The sequence below is a fragment of the Mus caroli genome, unplaced genomic scaffold, assembly GCF_978045245.1.
Source record: "Mus caroli unplaced genomic scaffold, Mus_caroli_1 scaffold_13, whole genome shotgun sequence".
In the NCBI taxonomy this organism is placed as follows: domain Eukaryota; kingdom Metazoa; phylum Chordata; class Mammalia; order Rodentia; family Muridae; genus Mus; species Mus caroli.
In genome coordinates, this window is record NW_028227268.1 from 52,190,160 (window position 1) to 52,208,386 (window position 18,227).

General features: G+C 48.3%; 2 protein-coding genes across 13 annotated transcripts in view; one reads left to right on the plus strand and one right to left on the minus strand.

Annotated features, from left to right (window-relative positions):
- Window positions 1-7,224, minus strand: part of Kif1c (kinesin family member 1C) — a 30,021-nt gene extending 22,797 nt beyond the window's left edge. The window contains exons 1-13 of one of the 4 annotated variants that reach the window (XM_021175485.3): window positions 6,833-7,053; window positions 4,938-5,043; window positions 4,573-4,706; window positions 4,132-4,208; window positions 3,605-3,784; window positions 2,962-3,027; window positions 2,413-2,591; window positions 2,209-2,320; window positions 1,719-1,796; window positions 1,524-1,589; window positions 1,360-1,435; window positions 700-778; window positions 373-518 (exon numbers count right to left, since the gene is read on the minus strand). In XM_021175485.3, the coding sequence (XP_021031144.1) occupies window positions 373-518; window positions 700-778; window positions 1,360-1,435; window positions 1,524-1,589; window positions 1,719-1,796; window positions 2,209-2,320; window positions 2,413-2,591; window positions 2,962-3,027; window positions 3,605-3,784; window positions 4,132-4,208; window positions 4,573-4,678 (1,165 nt within the window). In that variant the 5' untranslated portion in view covers window positions 4,679-4,706; window positions 4,938-5,043; window positions 6,833-7,053. Of the gene's footprint in view, window positions 1-372; window positions 519-699; window positions 779-1,359; window positions 1,436-1,523; window positions 1,590-1,718; window positions 1,797-2,208; window positions 2,321-2,412; window positions 2,592-2,961; window positions 3,028-3,604; window positions 3,785-4,131; window positions 4,209-4,572; window positions 4,707-4,937; window positions 5,118-6,832 lie in introns of all 4 variants that reach the window. The other 3 variants (XM_021175484.3, XM_021175483.3, XM_021175486.3) reach the window with 3 other exon arrangements.
- A 141-nt stretch (window positions 7,225-7,365) lies between these two features.
- Inca1 (inhibitor of CDK, cyclin A1 interacting protein 1) lies at window positions 7,366-18,108 on the plus strand. 9 transcript variants are annotated; one of them, XM_085829841.1, is made up of 8 exons: window positions 7,374-7,483; window positions 10,435-10,496; window positions 11,507-11,590; window positions 15,905-16,018; window positions 16,236-16,275; window positions 16,518-16,711; window positions 17,326-17,485; window positions 17,717-18,108. In XM_085829841.1, exons 3-8 carry the CDS (start codon window positions 11,547-11,549, stop codon window positions 17,858-17,860), a joined length of 696 nt encoding a protein of 231 aa, XP_085685967.1. In that variant the 5' UTR covers window positions 7,374-7,483; window positions 10,435-10,496; window positions 11,507-11,546; the 3' UTR covers window positions 17,861-18,108. The 9 variants fall into 9 exon arrangements, with proteins under 9 accessions (XP_021032745.1, XP_085685967.1, XP_085685966.1 ...); XM_085829840.1 differs by lacking the exon at window positions 10,435-10,496 and adding an exon at window positions 12,998-13,097 and having other exon boundaries at window positions 7,404-7,483; window positions 11,412-11,590; XM_021177086.3 differs by lacking the exon at window positions 10,435-10,496 and having other exon boundaries at window positions 7,366-7,483.
- Window positions 18,109-18,227: the final 119 nt, after the last annotated feature.

Here is an 18,227-nt window from a genome sequence, read left to right on the forward strand (position 1 = left end):
CAAAACCAAAATGAAGAAAGAAAAGAAAAACCTGTCAATTTGCGAGAATTTCTCTAAGACACATACCCTGCAGTGTCTTCTAAACTTATGTGAATCATACAATCGTGACTTGCTCTATATTCCTTGCACCTGCCATTTTATTAGTTCCAGAAGCCTGTCTTGAGTCTCCCTGAGAAACTAAGTCTGTCCCAGCTCCAGAATTTCAAAAGATATAAGTGCCTTCTCCAGATGTGTCCATGTCACTGAATACCAAAGGGCTTAATGGAGAGTGGACCTTCACACACTCCAGGACTGGGCAAAGGGGAAGAACGAGAGACAGGGTGAGCAAACAGGCCTTCTTTGGCAGGAGGACAGCGAGTGTGTGAGCCCGACCTCCTAGAGCAGAGGCTGACAGCCCCTGAGCCATCAGCAGGTCCCGCAGCCGGGCCACCTCCTCCTGCAGCTCCCGGATAAGCCGGGCATTGGGGTCCTCGTTGATGACAGCATTGCATCGGATCTGCTTGGTGCGGTCTGCATACCTGGGCGATGAAAGGTCAAAGTGACGAAGGCAGGCCTGGGAGAACCTTGTCGTCTATCTTTTCCCTGCTCCCTCCCAGATCTCAAGACACTGTGACAGGGCTAGAGGCTCTCCCTCCCTTATGACTGATCAGCCTCAGAGTTCCTGGCACCTCTGCTATGCTACCAAAGCTGAAACCCCACCTGAGAGTGCTAAGTGTCTCCTCGTAATTGATGTCAGCAGGACTCAGGGCTGCAATCATTGCTGTGCGAGAGTTCCCACCTATGAATGGAAAGGATGGGAAAACTATAGGTGAGCCGGAGCCTAAGGAAAGTCATATTGGATTGGGTGAGATTCTGCAAGGCTATTTCCCCAGGACTCGGGAAGGAGAAGCCAGAGGGTAGAGGTCAGGGCCAGCCTGGGATACCTGTCTCAAATTAATTAACTCTAGTTAACAAACAAACAAATAAATAAATTCAGATTATTAACTAAAGCAAGAGTACCCCAGTTCAAAGGTCTGAGGGGCCAGCGTCTTAGGTAGGCTAAAGTTGAGAATTGTGGAGCCGATCATGAAATCCAGGAATGTAGGGAAAGGTGAGGTCAGGGAACTGTCAGGGACCTGTGAGCACTCAGAGGCCTGGGGGAGGGAGAGGAACTCTGCAGTACTTGGGGTCAGGGGTAAACAGGTCAGGAAGGCCTCTGGTCTAGCAGTGTGTTGCCATGACATCAGCATAGGTAACTTCCTTACAGGATGGGGGAGGAACGGTGCGACAACACTGACTACATTAGAGATTCTAAGGGGGAAAGGATTCTGTCCGATGAGATGACAGCAGGGTTAGCAAAGAGTGGGAGGCACCCCTCACCCAAATTCTCCTTGAGCAGCCAGGTGAGCACTGAGTCTCTATAGGGGATGAAATCCGACTTCCGCTTCTTTGATTGCTGAGGGATAAAAGGGGACCGTAATCAGGATGAGTCAGTCCAAGCCTTCTCTCCTTCAGGCTTCTCCTTCCCAACCCTCAGGGCTCACCAAATCTGCCAGGGCTGAGATCACCTTCCCAAGCGTAGTCAGGGACTTATTGATGTTGGCACCTTCCTGGGAAAGGACAGGAATGTGGAACTGAGACCTTCCCCTATCAATCAGATCCACGTGCCGGCAAGGGTCCTAGGGGATGATCAACAACCTCCCTCCCTGCACAGCCCCTAAGGCTTCCACCATCCTCACCTTTAGACGCATCCCCCGGGCCCCTGAGGAGTCAGCCCGCTCACTCCCGGCGAGGTCCACCAAGCTGATCTTACTGACCTGTGGTTGGAAGAAAGAAGCAGGTTGTAACTGGGATGGTTAGGGGATGGGAAGGCAAATTAGGGAACTAGGCAGAGGAAAGCTGGATGTTTAGCACAGGCTAGAGAAACTCAGGGGGAGACAAAGGAAAACAGATGACAGGAGAGTAAGGTGCTTGGTTTCTCATCCCCGGCTTCATTTATTCACTTACAAATATTTATAGGTTCACTGTGTTTCACAGCAGGGGACACAGTGGCACTGGAGCCCTGCTCTGAGAACCTTTAAGGACAAGCAAGCTAACAGGTTATAACACACTATCTGGCAGGAGGGTAGAGGGGACTGTGGAAGCCCAGAGGAGGCGCCACCTTAAGGGTAGGGAGTGCACAAGCCCCTTCTTGTCACCTTCCGGTCCCCATTTGAGAGACATCACTACCTTTTCTGAATCCAGGCCAGTAAGCTGGTCATGGGATCGCTGGGTAAAGACAATAGTAAAGACGGCATGGGAGCGGCTGCTGGTCTCGTTCATGTTGGTGGCAGCCACGGTTCTGGAGTTGAAAGGAAAAGTCAGAGGCTTCCAGCTCCTCAGCCTCACAATTTTGCCTCCCTTCCTTCCCATTCCCAGGTAAGCCCGCCTCACCTTGCCTTATTTCCACAGTCCATGAGGTCAGCAATGTCTGCATAGGAAGTCACAGCCAGTTTAGACAGGTCTTGCACATATGGGCCTAGGATGGGGTGCTCCCGGACCCGCAGAGAGCCCCGACTCTTGGGGTTCAAGAGGTCTCGTACTCGCTCGCAATAGATCTCCATATAGCTCACCTGAGCAGGAAAAGCAGATAGGAAGTGAGGAAGCCATTAGTGACACCGCTGGAGAAACTAACCCTAGGCTCTACTAGACAGGACAAAGTTAACTGCAACTCAGATTGAATACGCTGATTGAATACGCTGGCCCAGTGACTTCTCTCTCTAACCTGGGGAGGTGAGTCTAATCATTAGCATCCCATAGAGGAATATACTCAGGAGCTACAAGCCGAAATCACTGCCTAAAGTCACAAGTTAGTCACCAGAAGAACCAGAATGAGGTCCCAAGCTGACTCCAGACACAGACCTCAGTCTTAATCACAGTTTCCTTCGTTCTTGCCCAGGGGCACCAGGCTTCCTGCCTGCCTGCACACAGACTGGGGCTTACCTCTACCGAATAGGAAAGCTGGGCACTCTGGTTCACATTGACTCGAGAGAAGAGGTCCTCACAGAGCTGGAAGGGGCCACAGAAAAGCTCCTGGTCAGGGCATACCCGCAGCTCCCAGCCCTAGGCCAGGCCTTGTCCCAAATGACCCCTTTCCACAGCCCCAAGGGAGTGGTCAGTTCCATTTTATAGATAGGAAAACAATCTCTCAAATTTCACATATGCCTAAGAGTCACGAGCTGGTATTCATCACACTAGGATGCAAACCCACGTATCCTGTACTGTCGTCTATGTGCAAGGCCACTACGGTGCATAGCCACAGAGAATTATGGACAACTCTCATTTATTCACAGCTACAATTGGCACCTTCTGCCATACAGAAGTCCACAGGGAATGTACTAAAACAGTATACATCAAAGTAAAACAAAAGCCACAGCTCCTCCAGTGTTAATGCCTTGGCTCTTCTCATGGAGCCTTGCTGTCCTGGTGGGTGCAAAGCCTCTCTCCCAAAAGGGCCTTGGGTATTAGGTTGCAGCCAAGCCTTATATCTATCTCGTTTCCAGTCACAACAGCCCCAGATAGCCTTCTTCTCTGTGGCAACTGACGATGTTCCTCCCTGGCTGCCCAGTTAGGTCCCAGCATGTACCTGAGGCACAATGCCCTGCTGCCCCGGCTCCTGCCGCCCCATCATGGTGTAGGACTTCCCAGCCCCTGTCTGCCCGTAGGCAAAGATGCACACATTGTAGCCTTCAAAGGCGTGGAGTAGCATCTCTTCTCCTATGTCTCGGTACACCTGCTGCTGAGATGCAAACTGCGGATCCTCCACCTAGGTGGGAGGGCAGAGAAAAGACAGCAGGAGCCCTGGATGAGTTTGTGTCTATGGCCGAAACATCCCGACCACTCTGACTGCCCAAAGGTCCGATGTGCCCTCACCCTGACTACACCATTCTTATCAGAACCAACCTTCTGATCCAGCCCAATGCTGGTCCTGATTACCTGGACAGACCCAATGTTCCCCCTCTAGGTTCTAAACACAACTCAAGAGTGCACACACCACCCAGAGGTACTTCTTCTCCCAATCCAGTCATATTTTCCAGCAATACCCTCACTTCTCAGGACCCAAACCCCCTGTCTCCTAGGGCTAAGCTCTTTCTCTAGCCCCAATCACCTCACCGAAGTATGTGACCAGTAAGAATAGTCGAAGGTGAAGCTTTTGGGGGCATCCTTGCTCTGTTTGGGATTAATGATGGCTGCGAATACAAAGAAAGAAAAGCCACAGTCAACCACTCTCAACCTCTGCCCATTTTCCCATAAGCCCTGAGGATTCAGGATCCCACTCCCCACCTCTGTCCTAACTCATTTCTTCCCTTTAATAATCCCCACCCCCTCCAGCCACCAAAGCTAATTTTGGCTTCACAGGACCCGCCCCCACTGAGCTGCCTCCCTGGATTGGGCAACGGAGGGCTGCTGGCCAACATTCCCCCTCCCCGGGACAGGAACATGGAAAGGCCAGCCTGCCCCCCACCCCCCCTTACAGCTAGCACATGCTCTATGCCCAGCATAGAGGCCTGGCCTCCCCTCTGATGTCCCAGCTAGGCCTCTGGATTCACTCACAGGTGGTGTTGCCCTGCATGCTGACCACACACTTGGCATCCTGGCTGGTCTCACGGGCATTAAAGGGCCGAACCCTCACTGCAACTTTCACAGAGGCTCCAGCCATAGCTTCCAGAATCTCCTGCCCTCCTCAGCTGGAGGACAGAAAACAAGGGGATGGTCAAAGCCACTGGGAAAACTCGACACTGCCTCCTGCTTCTGGAGTCCTTGTCTCCACACTTTATCCCAGCTAGGGTACCCAGTCCCTCAGTTGCTGCTCTGCTGGCCTTCCTCCCAAATGTCATTCCCAAAAACAGTCCTACAGAGCTCTCTCTCCCCAACCAGATCCCAGTTTGCAGGGACTTGGGCCATCACCCCAGAGTTACCTGGTGTCCTGGCCCCAGATCAGCGGGGCTGTATCAGTTCTGGCTGCCACCGGCCCGCGTATGGGAAGCCCCATCCTACACTTGGGGCCTGGCCACACCAGCAGGGCTGTAAGGGAAACCCTGATTGTGGGGGAAGAGTAGTCAGGAGGCACCTGTAGCTCCAAAGGTCTGTCTGGGGTTCTGTGTTTAGAGGGCAAGGGAGAGGGATGTGTTAGGAAAGCTAAGGATAAGCTGCCCCTCTGGAGTGGCTGAACGCAATGTGAATCCAAGGGCAGAGACAGTGATATTTTTATTCCTAGTCACTTGCAAGTGTACTGAGCGTTCAGTTAAGAGGAGAGAGAGAGAGAGAGAGAGAGAGAGAGAGAGAGAGAGAGAGAGAATGAAACACAGATTGGACAGAGGGTGATTCAGAGTGAAGAACACATGGGCAGAGATGCTGAGGGTGGCAGGAAGGGAAGAGGAGGGACAGAAAGTTACAGACACCAAGAAAGTGAGAGGAATCAGACAAGAGACAAGATTGAGGTCAGGCTATAAAAAAAAAAAAAAAAGAATGACAGAAGAAAAGGAAAGAGAGTCTCAGAGATATTGAGAAGACAGAGAGTGAGGGCTCTGGGGCCAAAGCACAAACTGGAAACCCAGAAGACAGGTAAGAGGAGACAAAAAAAACCCCAGTCATAAAACTGGAATCTGTAATTCTTCTCCAGGGTGGGCAATTCTCACATAGAGCTGACAACCCCCACACATGAGGCAGGGGCCCGCTACTGATTGGCAAAGTCCAAGGGCTAGTGGAACAGCCTGTAACAAGGACTCACAGGGCCTGCTGGTGATCCCCAAACCCCTTGCCCAGCCCCCAGTACTTCCTCCTCAGGATCCAGGACAATGGGCAGGGGAGGGTGGGGTCATCCTGTATGCATAATATCAACCCCCCCCCAGGACTCCACGCAGGGAGACCCAGAATACCTGTATCTTCAAGGGGGTGGGGGGACTATACCCAAGGAGCGGGGCTTCCTGAAAGGAAAGCCAAGGGAAAAGGAAACAGGTTGGTCATAACCCAACCTGGGGCTAGTGCTATGGCGTCCACTAGCCTGGGGAAAGTGCCAGGCTGCAGCCTAGGAATGTGGGTGATCCGGGTGCCCACACCCTAGGAGGAGAGTCTAAGCAGCCCACGCCCACGGATAGCAGAGTGAAGACTTAAAAAAAAAAAAAAAAAAAAAAAGAGAGATCAACGATGCTGCACTCCCACCTGTAGCCCCCAAAGACCGCCAATTTCTGTCATGCTATTTGGGCCTCACCTCCCCAGCCTTCCTAGGCAGAGCAGGGGTGGAGTGAAGGGGCTGGTTTATCCCACCACAGGAAGGGAGTAGCCGAAATCACAGAGACTGGCTCGGGAAGACTAGCCCTGACCCCCAAAACCCTAACTAGGGGAGGGAAGGACACCAGAGTGGACAGGCAATATGACTCGTCCGAAGCTAAGAAAACAAGGAATTGGGTGGCAAGAATAGGGTATAGCGGGGTAAAGAAATAGGGAGTAGGTGCAGGGTCTGCAGGTCCTGCTTTAAAGGCGCACTCGGGAGGAGGCCGAGACTAGATGGGGCAGACCGACTCCAAAGGGGGTCTCGGGTCACCTGCACCTTGCCCACTGGCAGGTCTCCAACAGGCCCCCGCCTGTCCTCTCTGGGCGGCCATGAGTTCCTGGTTCTCCAGTCCAGCCAACCGACGGCTGCCCGGGGCCTGGCACCTCTCTGCGCCTCCGCGGGATAAATAGCACATGATCCGAGCTCTCGCGCCTAGCCCGCTTGGCCGGGTCGTGCAATCGGGACCTCGGAACTCCGGCTCCCCGCCCCACAGCGCATTCCTCCGCGGGCGTCCCCTCCCTGCCCCCCACCGGCTCTCACCTCGTCGCGGCAGGACTCCCCGGCGGAGAGCAAAGGGACAAACTTTCTGGGATGCCTAAGACCGGCGAGGGAGAGACCGGGGGCCAGTTCGGGGCTGCCCCCGCCCCTCGCCGGGTCCCCGGGCGGCGGGCGGCGGATCGCGCCCCGGGGGCGGCAGCAGAAGCGGCGCCAGCGGCCGGCGCCCGCCCGGGCAGCGCGAGCTGGGGCGGGAGCGAGGGGCGGGGGACGGACGGACGGGCGCGCGCGCGGACGGGCGAGCGGGCACGCGCTGTCCCGGGAAGGAGCCACCCGGGTCACTCTAGTTAAAGGGGCAATGCACTCTGACAGTAGGGCTCGCCGGGCAGAGACAGAGAAACTGAGTTGCGGACACTCAGGGAAAGCAAATCACCAGAACGTGGGAAAACTAGAGCTCCTGAGGAGTCGGGAAAGGCGGGGTCGGACGCAGGAGGGGACTTAGGCCGGAGCCGCGCACGTCGTCGCCGTCAGAGGCGCGCCTGGGGGCGGGGCTTGATGGCAGACCACGCCCAGGAGGCGGTCCCCCTCAGGCCCGGCCTTCAGGCGAGCCAGGCAAGTGGGGCGACCGGGCTCACTACCGAGCTGCTCCTTCCTGCCGGACCTGAGGTTCCAGAACTCGCTTCGCAGTTGCCTCAGGTGATGGGGCCAAATGCAGAGACGTCGCCGACATAGCCGCCCGGACGCTCTCTTCTCAGATAGCCTTCTGGTTTGACTCCCGGACCGCCGCCTCAGCCCGTCAGCCCCAGTCAGCCCCAGTCAGCCCCTCAGGCTCAGGTGGCCTCTTAGGCCGCTGTTGCCTTCTCAGGGCTGGGGAAGGAGACCCCTGCCCGCCCAGCATGGTTTGCCCATGTCCCTAAGCTCACCACCCCAGTTTTGCCTTCCTGCCTATTGCCAAAGATTTGGCTGTAGACCCCAGTCTTCCTGCCAGAGGTCGCCTTGGCCCATTTAGGCCTAGTTCTGTCCCCCCCTCCCCCTGCCCCCCTCCCCAGTAAGGCTACCCCAACACCAGGCTCCTCAGCCAGGGCGACACCTTTCAGATGCCCATCCACCCTCTTAGTTGTGTCTTGCTGCCAAGGTCTTGAGTATCCCCTGGTCAACTATCCATTCCGTCTGGCTGCCTTAAACCCGCCCAGCCCCTTAGATCTAGGTCACCCACTCAGGCTCAGCCATCCAAATTCCTCATTGCTCCTTTAGTTCTAGACCCCCTACGAATTCAGGATATCCATTTTTTAGATCTCACACTAAACAGCCCAACTCTCTACCATCTGCCACTTCAAGATACTCCTTTTGCTTTTAATCTTCCTCAACACTTCTCAGCTCAGTTTAGCTGCCCTTGGTTTTGTTTTGTGATGGACTGGGTCTCTCTTTGTAACCCCTACCCCCAGGCTAGCCTTAAACACTCAACCCTGTGTTAGCCTCCTGAATGCTGGGGTCACAGGATTGCAAAACTATGCCTGGCTCACTCTTTGGATAACCTTTGCTTGCAACATTTTCTGACTTTGTCCTTTATGCCAGCCAACATGCACTCCTAACTTACCTGGTAGTTTATTGTTTAGGGTCCCAGGGCCTTGGGCATGTCGGCAAGCTGCTCTGCCACTTAACTGCAGTCATATTGCTTCCCCAGCTTTTTTATTTGTTTCATTTTGAACAGAAATCTTGTTTTAAACCAGTCTGGAGTCAAAACCCAAAGATTAAGTCTCCTGAGCCTTTGGGATTACAAGTCTGTACATCACTCCTGGCTTTTACCTAGTATTTGTTCATTTATTTAATTTTATTTTTCTGGACTTCTCTAGAATTCTTTAAAAATAATTAAGTATTTTTGTGTTTCATGTGTGCATATGTGTAGAGATCAGATCCAGAGATTGAATTTAGGTCATCAGGATGGGGCCAACAAGCAATTTTATCCGCTTGTCCATCTAGTATATACTTTTTAAGATTTTATTTTTAAGCTAGGAAGTGGTGGCATATGCCTTTAATCTCAGCACTTGGGAGGTAGAGGCAGGCAGATCTCTGTGAGTTTGAGGACAGCCTGATCTCAGAGCTAGTTCCAGGTCAGACAGGGATACACAGAGAAACGCTGTCTCAAAAAGAGAAAAAAAAAGTCTTAATTAATTACATATGTGCTCATATTTGTGCATGTGGGTGTATGCCGGTATGGGTGCCTGTGTAGGTCAGAAAAGGGTATCAAATCCTCTAGAGGGGAGTTAGGAGTTACAAGTGTAAGCCATCTGACATGGATGCTGGGAACCTAACTCAGGTCTTCTCCAAGAGCAGCAAGCACTCTTAACCACTGAGCCATCTCTCCAGCTCTCATAGCTAACATTTTTAATATTAATACAATTATACACCCCTGTCTTTCTCCATATCTAGTATTCTTTTTTTTTAAGATTTATTTATTACTATATGTAAGTACACTGTAGCTATCTTCAGACACACCAGAAGAGGGTGACAGATCTCATTACAGGTGGTTGTGAGTCATCATTTGGTTGCTGGGATTTGAACTCAAGACCTTCAGAAGAACAGTCAGTGCTCTTAACCGCTGAGCCATCTCTCCAACCCCCATATTTAGTATTCTTAACCAGCTAGCTTCCTACCCATCTTAGCTAGCTGTGAAGTCATCTTTGCTGGCTCTGTGCAACTGAGGTTTTTTGTTGTTTTGTTTGGATGAAGCAAAGATGGAAGGTTTGTTTTTGTTTTTTAAAGATTTATTTATTTATGTATGCGAGTACACTGTCCTGTCACTGTCTTCAGACACATCAGAAGAGGGCATCAGATTCCATTACAAATGGTTGTGAGCCACCATGTGCTTGCTGGGAATTGAACTCAGGAAGAGCAGTCAGTGCTTTTAACCTCTGAGCCATCTCTCCAGCCCAGTTTTTAAAATTTTTATTTTAGATTGATTTATTTCATTTTTATGTGTTTTTCTTGTGTGCACATATGCGTTCCTGGTGCCCACAGAGATCAGAAGAGCTTGTCAGATAAAGTTACAGATGATGGGGGCTGGAGAGATGGCTCATCAGGTAAGAGCACTGACTACTCTTCTGAAGATCCTGAGTTCAAATCCCAGCAACCACATCCACATGGTGGCTCACAACCACCTGTAATGAGATCTGACGCCCCCTTCTGGCACATCTGAAGATAGCTACCCTGTACTTATGTATAATAATAAATAAATCTTAAAAAAAAAAAAAAAGTTACAGATGATTGGGAACTACCGTGTGGGTGCTGGGAGCCAAACTCAGGTCCTCTCCTTAAGAGCTGAGCCATCACCTGGTGGTGGTGGCGCATGCCTTTAATCCCAGCACTTGGGAGGCAGAGGCAGGCGGATTTCTGAGTTTGAGGCAAGCCTGGTCTACAAAGTGAGTTCCAGGACAGCCAAGGCTACACAGAGAAACCAAGAAAACAAAAGCAAAAAACAAAACAAAACAACAACAACAACAAAGCTGAGCCATCTTTCCAATCCTACAGTTGGAGGTTACTAAGAGAATGTTTTAAAATAGACTTAACCAGAGGCATCAAAAGAAAGAGCAAGGTAAGGGCTGAAGAGTTGGCTCAGTGATTAAGAAGACCTTTTCTGCCTTCTCCAGCTCCTGCATGAACATGGTACACATAAACTTATACAGGCTCACAGCACACACGTAAATAAAAAGTAAGTAAATCTTGAAAGGAAGAAGAGCTTAGGAGAAGGACTGTGTACATCCAAGCATGAGTACTACCTTTTCTTTTTTTTTTTTTTAAAGATTTATTTATTATTATATGTAAGTACACTGTAGCTGTCTTCAGACACACCAGAAGAGGGAGTCAGATCTTGTTACGGATGGTTGTGAGCCACCATGTGGTTGCTGGGACTTGAACTAAGCACCTTTGGAAGAGCAGTCGGGTGCTCTTACCTGCTGAGCCATCTCACCAGCCCCTACCTTTTCAAGAAAGTGTGCAACTTCTCTTTTCACTTTACTGTAGAGCAGTGCTCCTCAGCCTCCCAAGCTGTGACCCTTTAATACAGTTCCTCATAGTATGGTGATCCTCAACCATAACATTATTTTTGTTGCTACTGCATAACTATAATATTGCTACGGTTATAAATTGTGATGTAAATGTCTGTGTTTCCCTATGATCTTAGGTGACCACTGTGAAAGGGCCATTCAGCCCCCGTCAGATTGCAACCCACAGGCTGAGAACCACTGCTGAAATTGTAGACAGTCTCAGCTGCCTTCTCCTTTGTTGTTATTTTTTCCACAGTTTCACTAACCTTTCATTCCCAATATATTACCAACCCTGACTTCCTCCACTTCTCTGTCCTCAATCACCAGTTCTGTTCCAACTATTGCCAAAGGCCTTTGCACATCCAGTCTCCACCTGCCAGCTTTTTGTTTCATCATCTTATATTACAATGAACTTAACTTGTATGTGTAGTCTTCACTTGCTTTATACCTTGAACTCCAGAAATTTTTCTCCTCGACACCATCCACCTTTTCTGCTGTTTTCATCTCCAACTTTACATGTTTAGTTAACAGTACAGCACTATTGACTCTCTTAGAATTATTAAGCTCTCCTTTTTTTTCAGGATGTTCAGTCCCCTTCCAGTCTCTAGACTTGTTGATGGTCTGGTCCCCACAGCCATTATACGAGTGAATGACTCATTACCCATTATCCTCCCAGCACCAAGGAGATCCAGTCTTGCTACTGTCCAAGTCCAGTCATGCAGGGTCAGGAAGATGGAGACAGCATCCTTCCTTTTGCCAAGTGAGTCCTCCCTATTGGGTAGGAAGGACAAGGATGGGATGGAAGGAAGATGTTTGAATTCTTCTCAGAAAGGAGTACAAAAGAGCAGGAACCTTCAGTGCCTGTGTGTTTAGGGGATTGAGGTTCATTTATTCAATAAATAATAAATAATAATAATAAATTGTTTTAAATTGTCAATGGAGACCAGAAGGATTGTGAGGCTGTAGAGCTAGAGTCAAGGGATGGGTGAGCCAGCTGACATGGTGCAAGAAACAAACTCACTACCAGCATGATGCTCTTAACCACAGGTCAGCTCTCTAGCCCCAGCAAACTGGTTTTTGAATACGGTAATGGTCTAAGAACTGTCCTCTCACAGAGCTAGTGGTAAAACAGAATGTATAGACAATGTATGGACAAGCATCATTACAGCTAGTTAGGAGAACTACACAAAGATACATAAGTATAGAGTGATGGAAAACAGGAGATAAAAGGTTAGGCTCATTGTAGAAAACAAGTGTGTAGAAGTGAATTCAAAATGAAATAAACTGGGTATGCTCTAGTTAACAGGTTAGGCCAATGTAATTAAAACTTACTAACTGAAGAAAATGTGAACAAAGTTAAGAGAGTTAAAGCTGGGTCATATCAAACCTTATAGGCCATAGGCAAACTTTTGTATTTTTATTCTAAAGATGGTAGGAATGGATAGAAAGTTTAAGCTAGGCAGTGAACAAGCACACCTGTTTCCTTCAACCTCTTTTATTATGGAAAATTTCAAATAAATGCACTAGAGAAATAGTGTTATGAATTGATGTATTCTTTTCAGGAAGATTCAATAATTTTCATTATGGGGATTTTTTTAAACCTATCTATCCTCCTAATTCTCAATTTTTTAAAAGATTTATTTACTTATTTTATGTATGTGTATACACTGTAGCTAAACAGGTGGTTGTGAGCCATCATGTGGTTGCTGGGATTTAAACTCAGGACTTTCAGAAGAGCAGTCAGTGCTCTTAACCACTGAGCCACCTCTCCAGCCCCCTAATTCTCAATTTTTAAAGATTTTTTTATTGTATGTGTCTGTGACTTTATGCACACATATATGTGCAGGTGTGTGCTCCAGTATTGTACTTGTTGCAAGAAGGTAAGAAGTAGCCTCTGGCACTCACTGCCTTTCTGTTTTGTTTTGTTTTGTTTTTGTTTTTTCGAGACAGGGTTTCTCTGTATAGCCCTAGCTGTCCTAGAACTCACTCTGTAGACCAGGCTGGCCTCAAACTCAGAAATCCACCTGCCTCTGCCTCCCGAGGGTTGGGATCAAAGGTGTGCGCCGTTTGGTTGGGGTTTTCTGTTGGTTTGTTTTGTTTACTTGCTTGTTTGTTTATTTGGGGGTTTTTTGGTTATTTTTGTGTTTTGTTTTGTTCTTTTCAAAAGGTCATATTACATATATCTCTGGAACTCCCTATGTAGATCAGGCTAGCCTTGAACTCAGAGAGATCTACCTGCCTCTTCCTCCTGATTGCTGGAAATAAAGGTGTGTGCTACCACTGGGAAAAAAATTTTAAAGATTTTATTTATCTTATTTTATGTGTGTGAGTATTTTGACAGTATATGTGTACCATATGGGTCCTGGGAACCTAATCTGGGTCCTCTGCAAGATGCAAGAGCAACAGTGCTTTTAACTGCTGAGTTGTCCCTCTTTGCCAAACCATTTCTTTGAAGCAGGGTCTCTCTCTCTCTCTCTCTCTCTCTCTCTCTCTCTCTCTCTCTCTCTCTCTCTCTCTCTCTCTCTCTGAGACTGGAGTTCATATTTTCTCAGAGTAGAAGCTAGCAAGCCCCAGAAATTCAGCCCCTTCCAAGGTAGGGCTACAGATGTGTGAAGGTCACTTAGCTTGTTAGATGGGTACTGGGATCTGAATTCCAGTCCTCATGACTGAACAGCAAGTACTACCTCCAGCCCCTTTGTTTGATTGTTTTTGAAGTGGGGTCTTACACAGTTTAGGCGCGCCTCAAACTTACTATGTTGACAAGGATGGCTTTCCACTTCTGATCCTGTCATCATCCCCCAAGTGCTTAGATTACACACATGTACCAGGGGGTGTTGGATCTCCTAAAGCTGAAGTCAACAGGCAGTTGTATGCTACCTGATGTGGGTTCAGGGAACTCAGTTCTCTAAAAGAGCAGTGAATGCTCTTAACCACTGAGCCAATGTGATACCACTTTAAAAGTCTCAGTGGACTCAGGAGGCAGAAACAAAGAAAAGAACAGATTACTTTCTTCTCCTCTGTGTAGTAGCATCTGGGGAGGAAATAAGAATAGAAGCGGGGGCTGGAGAGAAGGCTCAGCAGTTAAGACCACTTGTTCTTGCAGAGAATCTGGGTTCAGTTCCCAATACCCACATGGCAGCTAAAAACCATCTGTCACTCCAGGTCTAGAGGATCCAATGCCCTCTTCCATTGTCTGTGGGCACTGTACAAATGTGGTGCTCAGACATACATGCAGACAGCATATCAATACATATAAAATAAAAAATACTTTTGGGGGGGTTTGAGACTGGGGTTCTCTGTGTAGCCCTGGCTGTCCTGGAACAACTCACTCTGTAGATCAGGCTGGCCTCAAACTCAGAAATCCGGCTGCCTCTGCTTCCCAAGTGCTGGGATTAAAGGCTTGCGCCACCACGCCCAGCAAAAAATACATTCTTAAAAATAAAAATATGGGGGCTGGAGAGATGGCTCAGTGGTTAAGAGCACTGACTGCTCTTCTGAAGGTCCTGAGTTCAAATCCCAGCAACCACATGGTGGCTCACAACCATCCATAATGAGATCTGATGCCCTCTTCTGGTGCATCTGAAGACAGCTATAGTGTATTTAGATATAATAATAAATCTTAAAAAAAATAAAAAAAATAAAATAAAAATATGGGGTGTTGTGAAATGTCTCAGTGATTAAGAGCACTGGCTGCTTTTCCAGAGACCCAGATTCAGTTTCCAGCACACACAAAACATCTATAACTTCAATTCCAGAGGGTCTGATACACCCTTCTGGGTTCTGTGGGCCCTATGCATGTGATACACAGACACATATACAGGCAAGACACATTATACGGAATAAAAATTAATTAAAATTTCAAGAAATCTTTTTAGAAGAATAGAAGCAGAAGAGAGAGAATAGAAGCAGGGGAGAGAGAGAGCGAGAGAGAGAGAGAGAGAGAGAGAGAGAGAGAGAACTAGAAGCAGCTGAGATTCAGTGAGTTCTAAGGGTTCAACCATAGCCCATCTGCACCCTGGCCCTAGCTCCTATCTCCAATCAAATCAGTTTCATTAACATCTTTAGCTACGGTGGGCAAAAGGCTCTCTATGGCTGTAGCTCAGCTAGATACAGCTTAGGTAGCTGTGTTATTCCTAGCACTGCATTATAAACTAGGTGTAGTGGCACATGCCTGTGATCCTAGCATTCAGGATGTAGAGGTAGGAAGATCTTTTTAAAACTTTTTTATTAATTTATGTATATATCTGCGTGTGTATGTGCACATGCATATGGGTACCTGCAGAAGCCAGAAGAGGGTTGGATCCCACAGATCTGGAGTTACAGGCAGTTGTGAGTCACCCAGCCTAGGTCCTGGGATTTGAACTTGGGTCCTCTGTAAGAGCAGCATGTGCTTTTAACCTCTGAACCATCTTTCCACCCGTGTGAGGCAGGAGGATCTTAAGTACAAGGTCATCCTCTGTGACAGAGCAAGTTTGAGGCCAGCCTAGGATACATGAGACCCTGTCTTAAAGAGGGAAGAGAAAAAGCATTATGATTCATGTTTTTAATCTCAGCACTCAGAAAGAAAAAAAAAGGCAGATCTCTAAGTTTAGGGCTAGCCTAGTCTATATGGCAAGTTTCAGGCCAGCCAGAGCTTCATAGTGAGACCCTGCCTCAAAAGAGAGGTGGAAGAGAGTGTAGGGGAGGGAGGGAGAAAAGGATGGTAATGGAGAGGATGGATGAAAAGACATGGCTTGCAAGCACGTGGACAAGCTGTATGGTCCCATGGAAAGAACCCCCTGAATCCAGTGGGTGAGTAGATTCTGTAAGGCAGTGGTTCTCAATCTCCCTAATGCTACAACCCCTTTATATACCTCCTCGTTTGTGGTGAGCCCCCAACCATAAAATTATTTTCATTGGTACTTCATTACTGTAAATTTGCTACTGTTATGAATCACAGTGATATTTATCTATGGTCTTAAGAGACTCCTGTGAAAGAGCCATTGATGCCCCACCAAAAGGACAGAGACCTCTAGGTTGAGAGCCACTGCTTTAAGGGATGATACAGGCAAGAGTCTACCTTGTTCTCTCTCAGGTGTTCCAGAGTGGTTAGCCGATTTTCACCCTGCAGCCTGCCTCCCCAGAATCGCAGACCAATGCCTCAGCCTTATGGAGATGCCTTCTGGGAGAATCTTAGCCAAAGGTCTAGGTGAGTAGGAAGAAACCAGGAACTGGAAGTGGAAAGTCGAGGCTATGCAGTTTTTAACGATCATAAATCCTTACAGGAACGAGCCCTCATTTGGAAGTCATTTCACACTACTTGGTGCAAACTGTAGCTCCAACAGGTCGTTAGGAGAGTTTATAAGAGAAATGCTATTTATCAGGGTGTCCTTTCTAACTCCAGCTCCTGTTTTTGTTCTTCTCAGCTCCAACTGGATGGTAGAACAGTACATTCCACCAATTCTGGTAGGACAAACTGCTTCTCAGCCTTCTGTTAAAATTGTACCCACTGCCTTCCTATCCTTATTACCATTTCTCTCTGGTATTTCCCAATCAGTATACTAACCAGGCCCTGTTTTTATTGTAAATCAAGTATCCTGTTTTCTAGATCATACCTAAGCTTCCAAAACCCCCAGATTCTCCAGTCCAAGTTTCCCTGAAACTGACATCTATCTATATTTAGCAACTAGTCTTCCTTCTTGACACAGAGGGCCACTGATGGCCCCCGGCCTGGCCTGCACCCTCTTGAGGGGCTCCCTCCTCCTGAGAAGCTTTGGAGAAGAAAGAGAAAGAAGCTGCATTTGGAAAGAATGCAGAAGGGACCTGGAAGCATTCCAGCCCGAGTTAGAGCAGTTACATATCATCTGGAGGACCTGAGAAGGCGCCAGGGAATCATCAATGAGTAAGGAGGCATGGCATTGGGCCTCTGCAAGCCAAGCAGGGATCAGAGAGAGGCAGCATAGTTAAGAGCTTTAAGAGAATTCATTGGCACTTACAAAGGAACCATGTCCTTGGTGTAACTGAAATATAATTTCTTTATTTTTTTCATTTAATTATGTATATACTTGTATAGTGCATGCCACAACATGTGTGCAGAGGTCAGAGGACAATTTATGGGAACTGGCTCTCTCCTTCCATCATCTGGGTCCTGACTTAGGTCATCAGGCTTGGTGGCCAATACCTTTACCTGCTAAGTCATCTTGCTGACCCTCAAACATGATTTCTATAGTATGGAAAGAAGCAATTGAGGGATGGAAGTCATATAAGCTGGAAGGCGTGACATGGCCCATGATTACAAGAAAGCACATCGTTGAACTAGGGTTAATTGGGGGGGTCACTGTTTGGTCCCTGGACCGAAAAACCTTGTCTGTGAAGAACAAAAAGTTGGGGTGAATTGAAGGTCAGTGGTAGCACCTGTGAGTCTCAGCATGAAGTGCTTCAGACCGGGGGTGAGGAATGAAGAGACTGGAAGACTGACCTCCAGGCACTATTCTCCTCCATCTAATGTCTCCACAGACTGAAGAGGGCCCAGTGGGGCAGCTCTGATGCTACACCTGAACTTCCAGCACTTGAAGAGGGCTTTGAACTCCTAAGCACTACAAAATACTTTGACGTGGAAGAAGAGAGGGCAACCTATCCACAGAAAGAGACTTATTCTGTCACTCCCAGAGATCAGGTAAGACTGGAGAGGAACGCAGTAAGGTTAGGAGGAAGTCAATTCAAAATCAAATGGGGATGTGGCAGAAGCCAAGAGCCAAGTAGGGTAGCTGGTTTAAGGATGAAAAGTGTCGAGAAACTAAGCTTTTGAGGGTATGTGCCTGAATTTGGCAATTAAGAAATCTGGAGAGTCCTGTTTTTCCATTCTTGCTTTTCTTACCCCCTTGCTCTCCATTTCTCTCACCTACAGCTGCTTTGGACTCCCTGGACTCCTGTAGGCCAGCAGGGGACTTATGCCTCTGGGCAGCTAAGCTCTCTGACCTACAGCACTGCTACAGCCAGAAAGAACCCCGTTTACAATCCCCAGAGAATGGAGTTGGAGTCTGAGGAGTAGTGGGAAATCATCCAGGCCCAAGCTACGGGACCCAAGACCAATTCAAACATCAAGACTCCCTAGTGCTGGCTTCAGAGCGGATGTTTTCTATCTCCTAACCCTAACTGTTGTCTCCATCCCATAGCGTAGGCATTCACAGCCCACTTGCGTTCCTATCCAACTGTCCAGTCCACTCGCAGCCGGGTTTTTCTCTAGGCCAGACCCTGGTCTTGTGTTCTCTCTGTTCTGTTATTAAAGAGCACCAAGTAGTCTTGTTTCTGTGCGAGGTAGTGATGGAAGGGGAATGAAAAGGCGGACTCCGTTGATTTTCTTGAGGATTCAGGACAATGAAGTCAAGCTGGGTCCATAAATTTGCCGAGTCTCGCCC

Coding starts and splice junctions, on each gene's coding strand:
- Inca1 (XM_021177081.3), top strand. CDS start 15,530: ATGGTAATGGAGAGGATGGATGAAAAGACATGGCTTGCAAGCACGTGG. Junction 16,019..16,235: donor AATCTTAGCCAAAGGTCTAG/GTGAGTAGGAAG, acceptor TGTTCTTCTCAG/CTCCAACTGGATGGTAGAAC. Junction 17,486..17,716: donor CTGTCACTCCCAGAGATCAG/GTAAGACTGGAG, acceptor TCTCACCTACAG/CTGCTTTGGACTCCCTGGAC.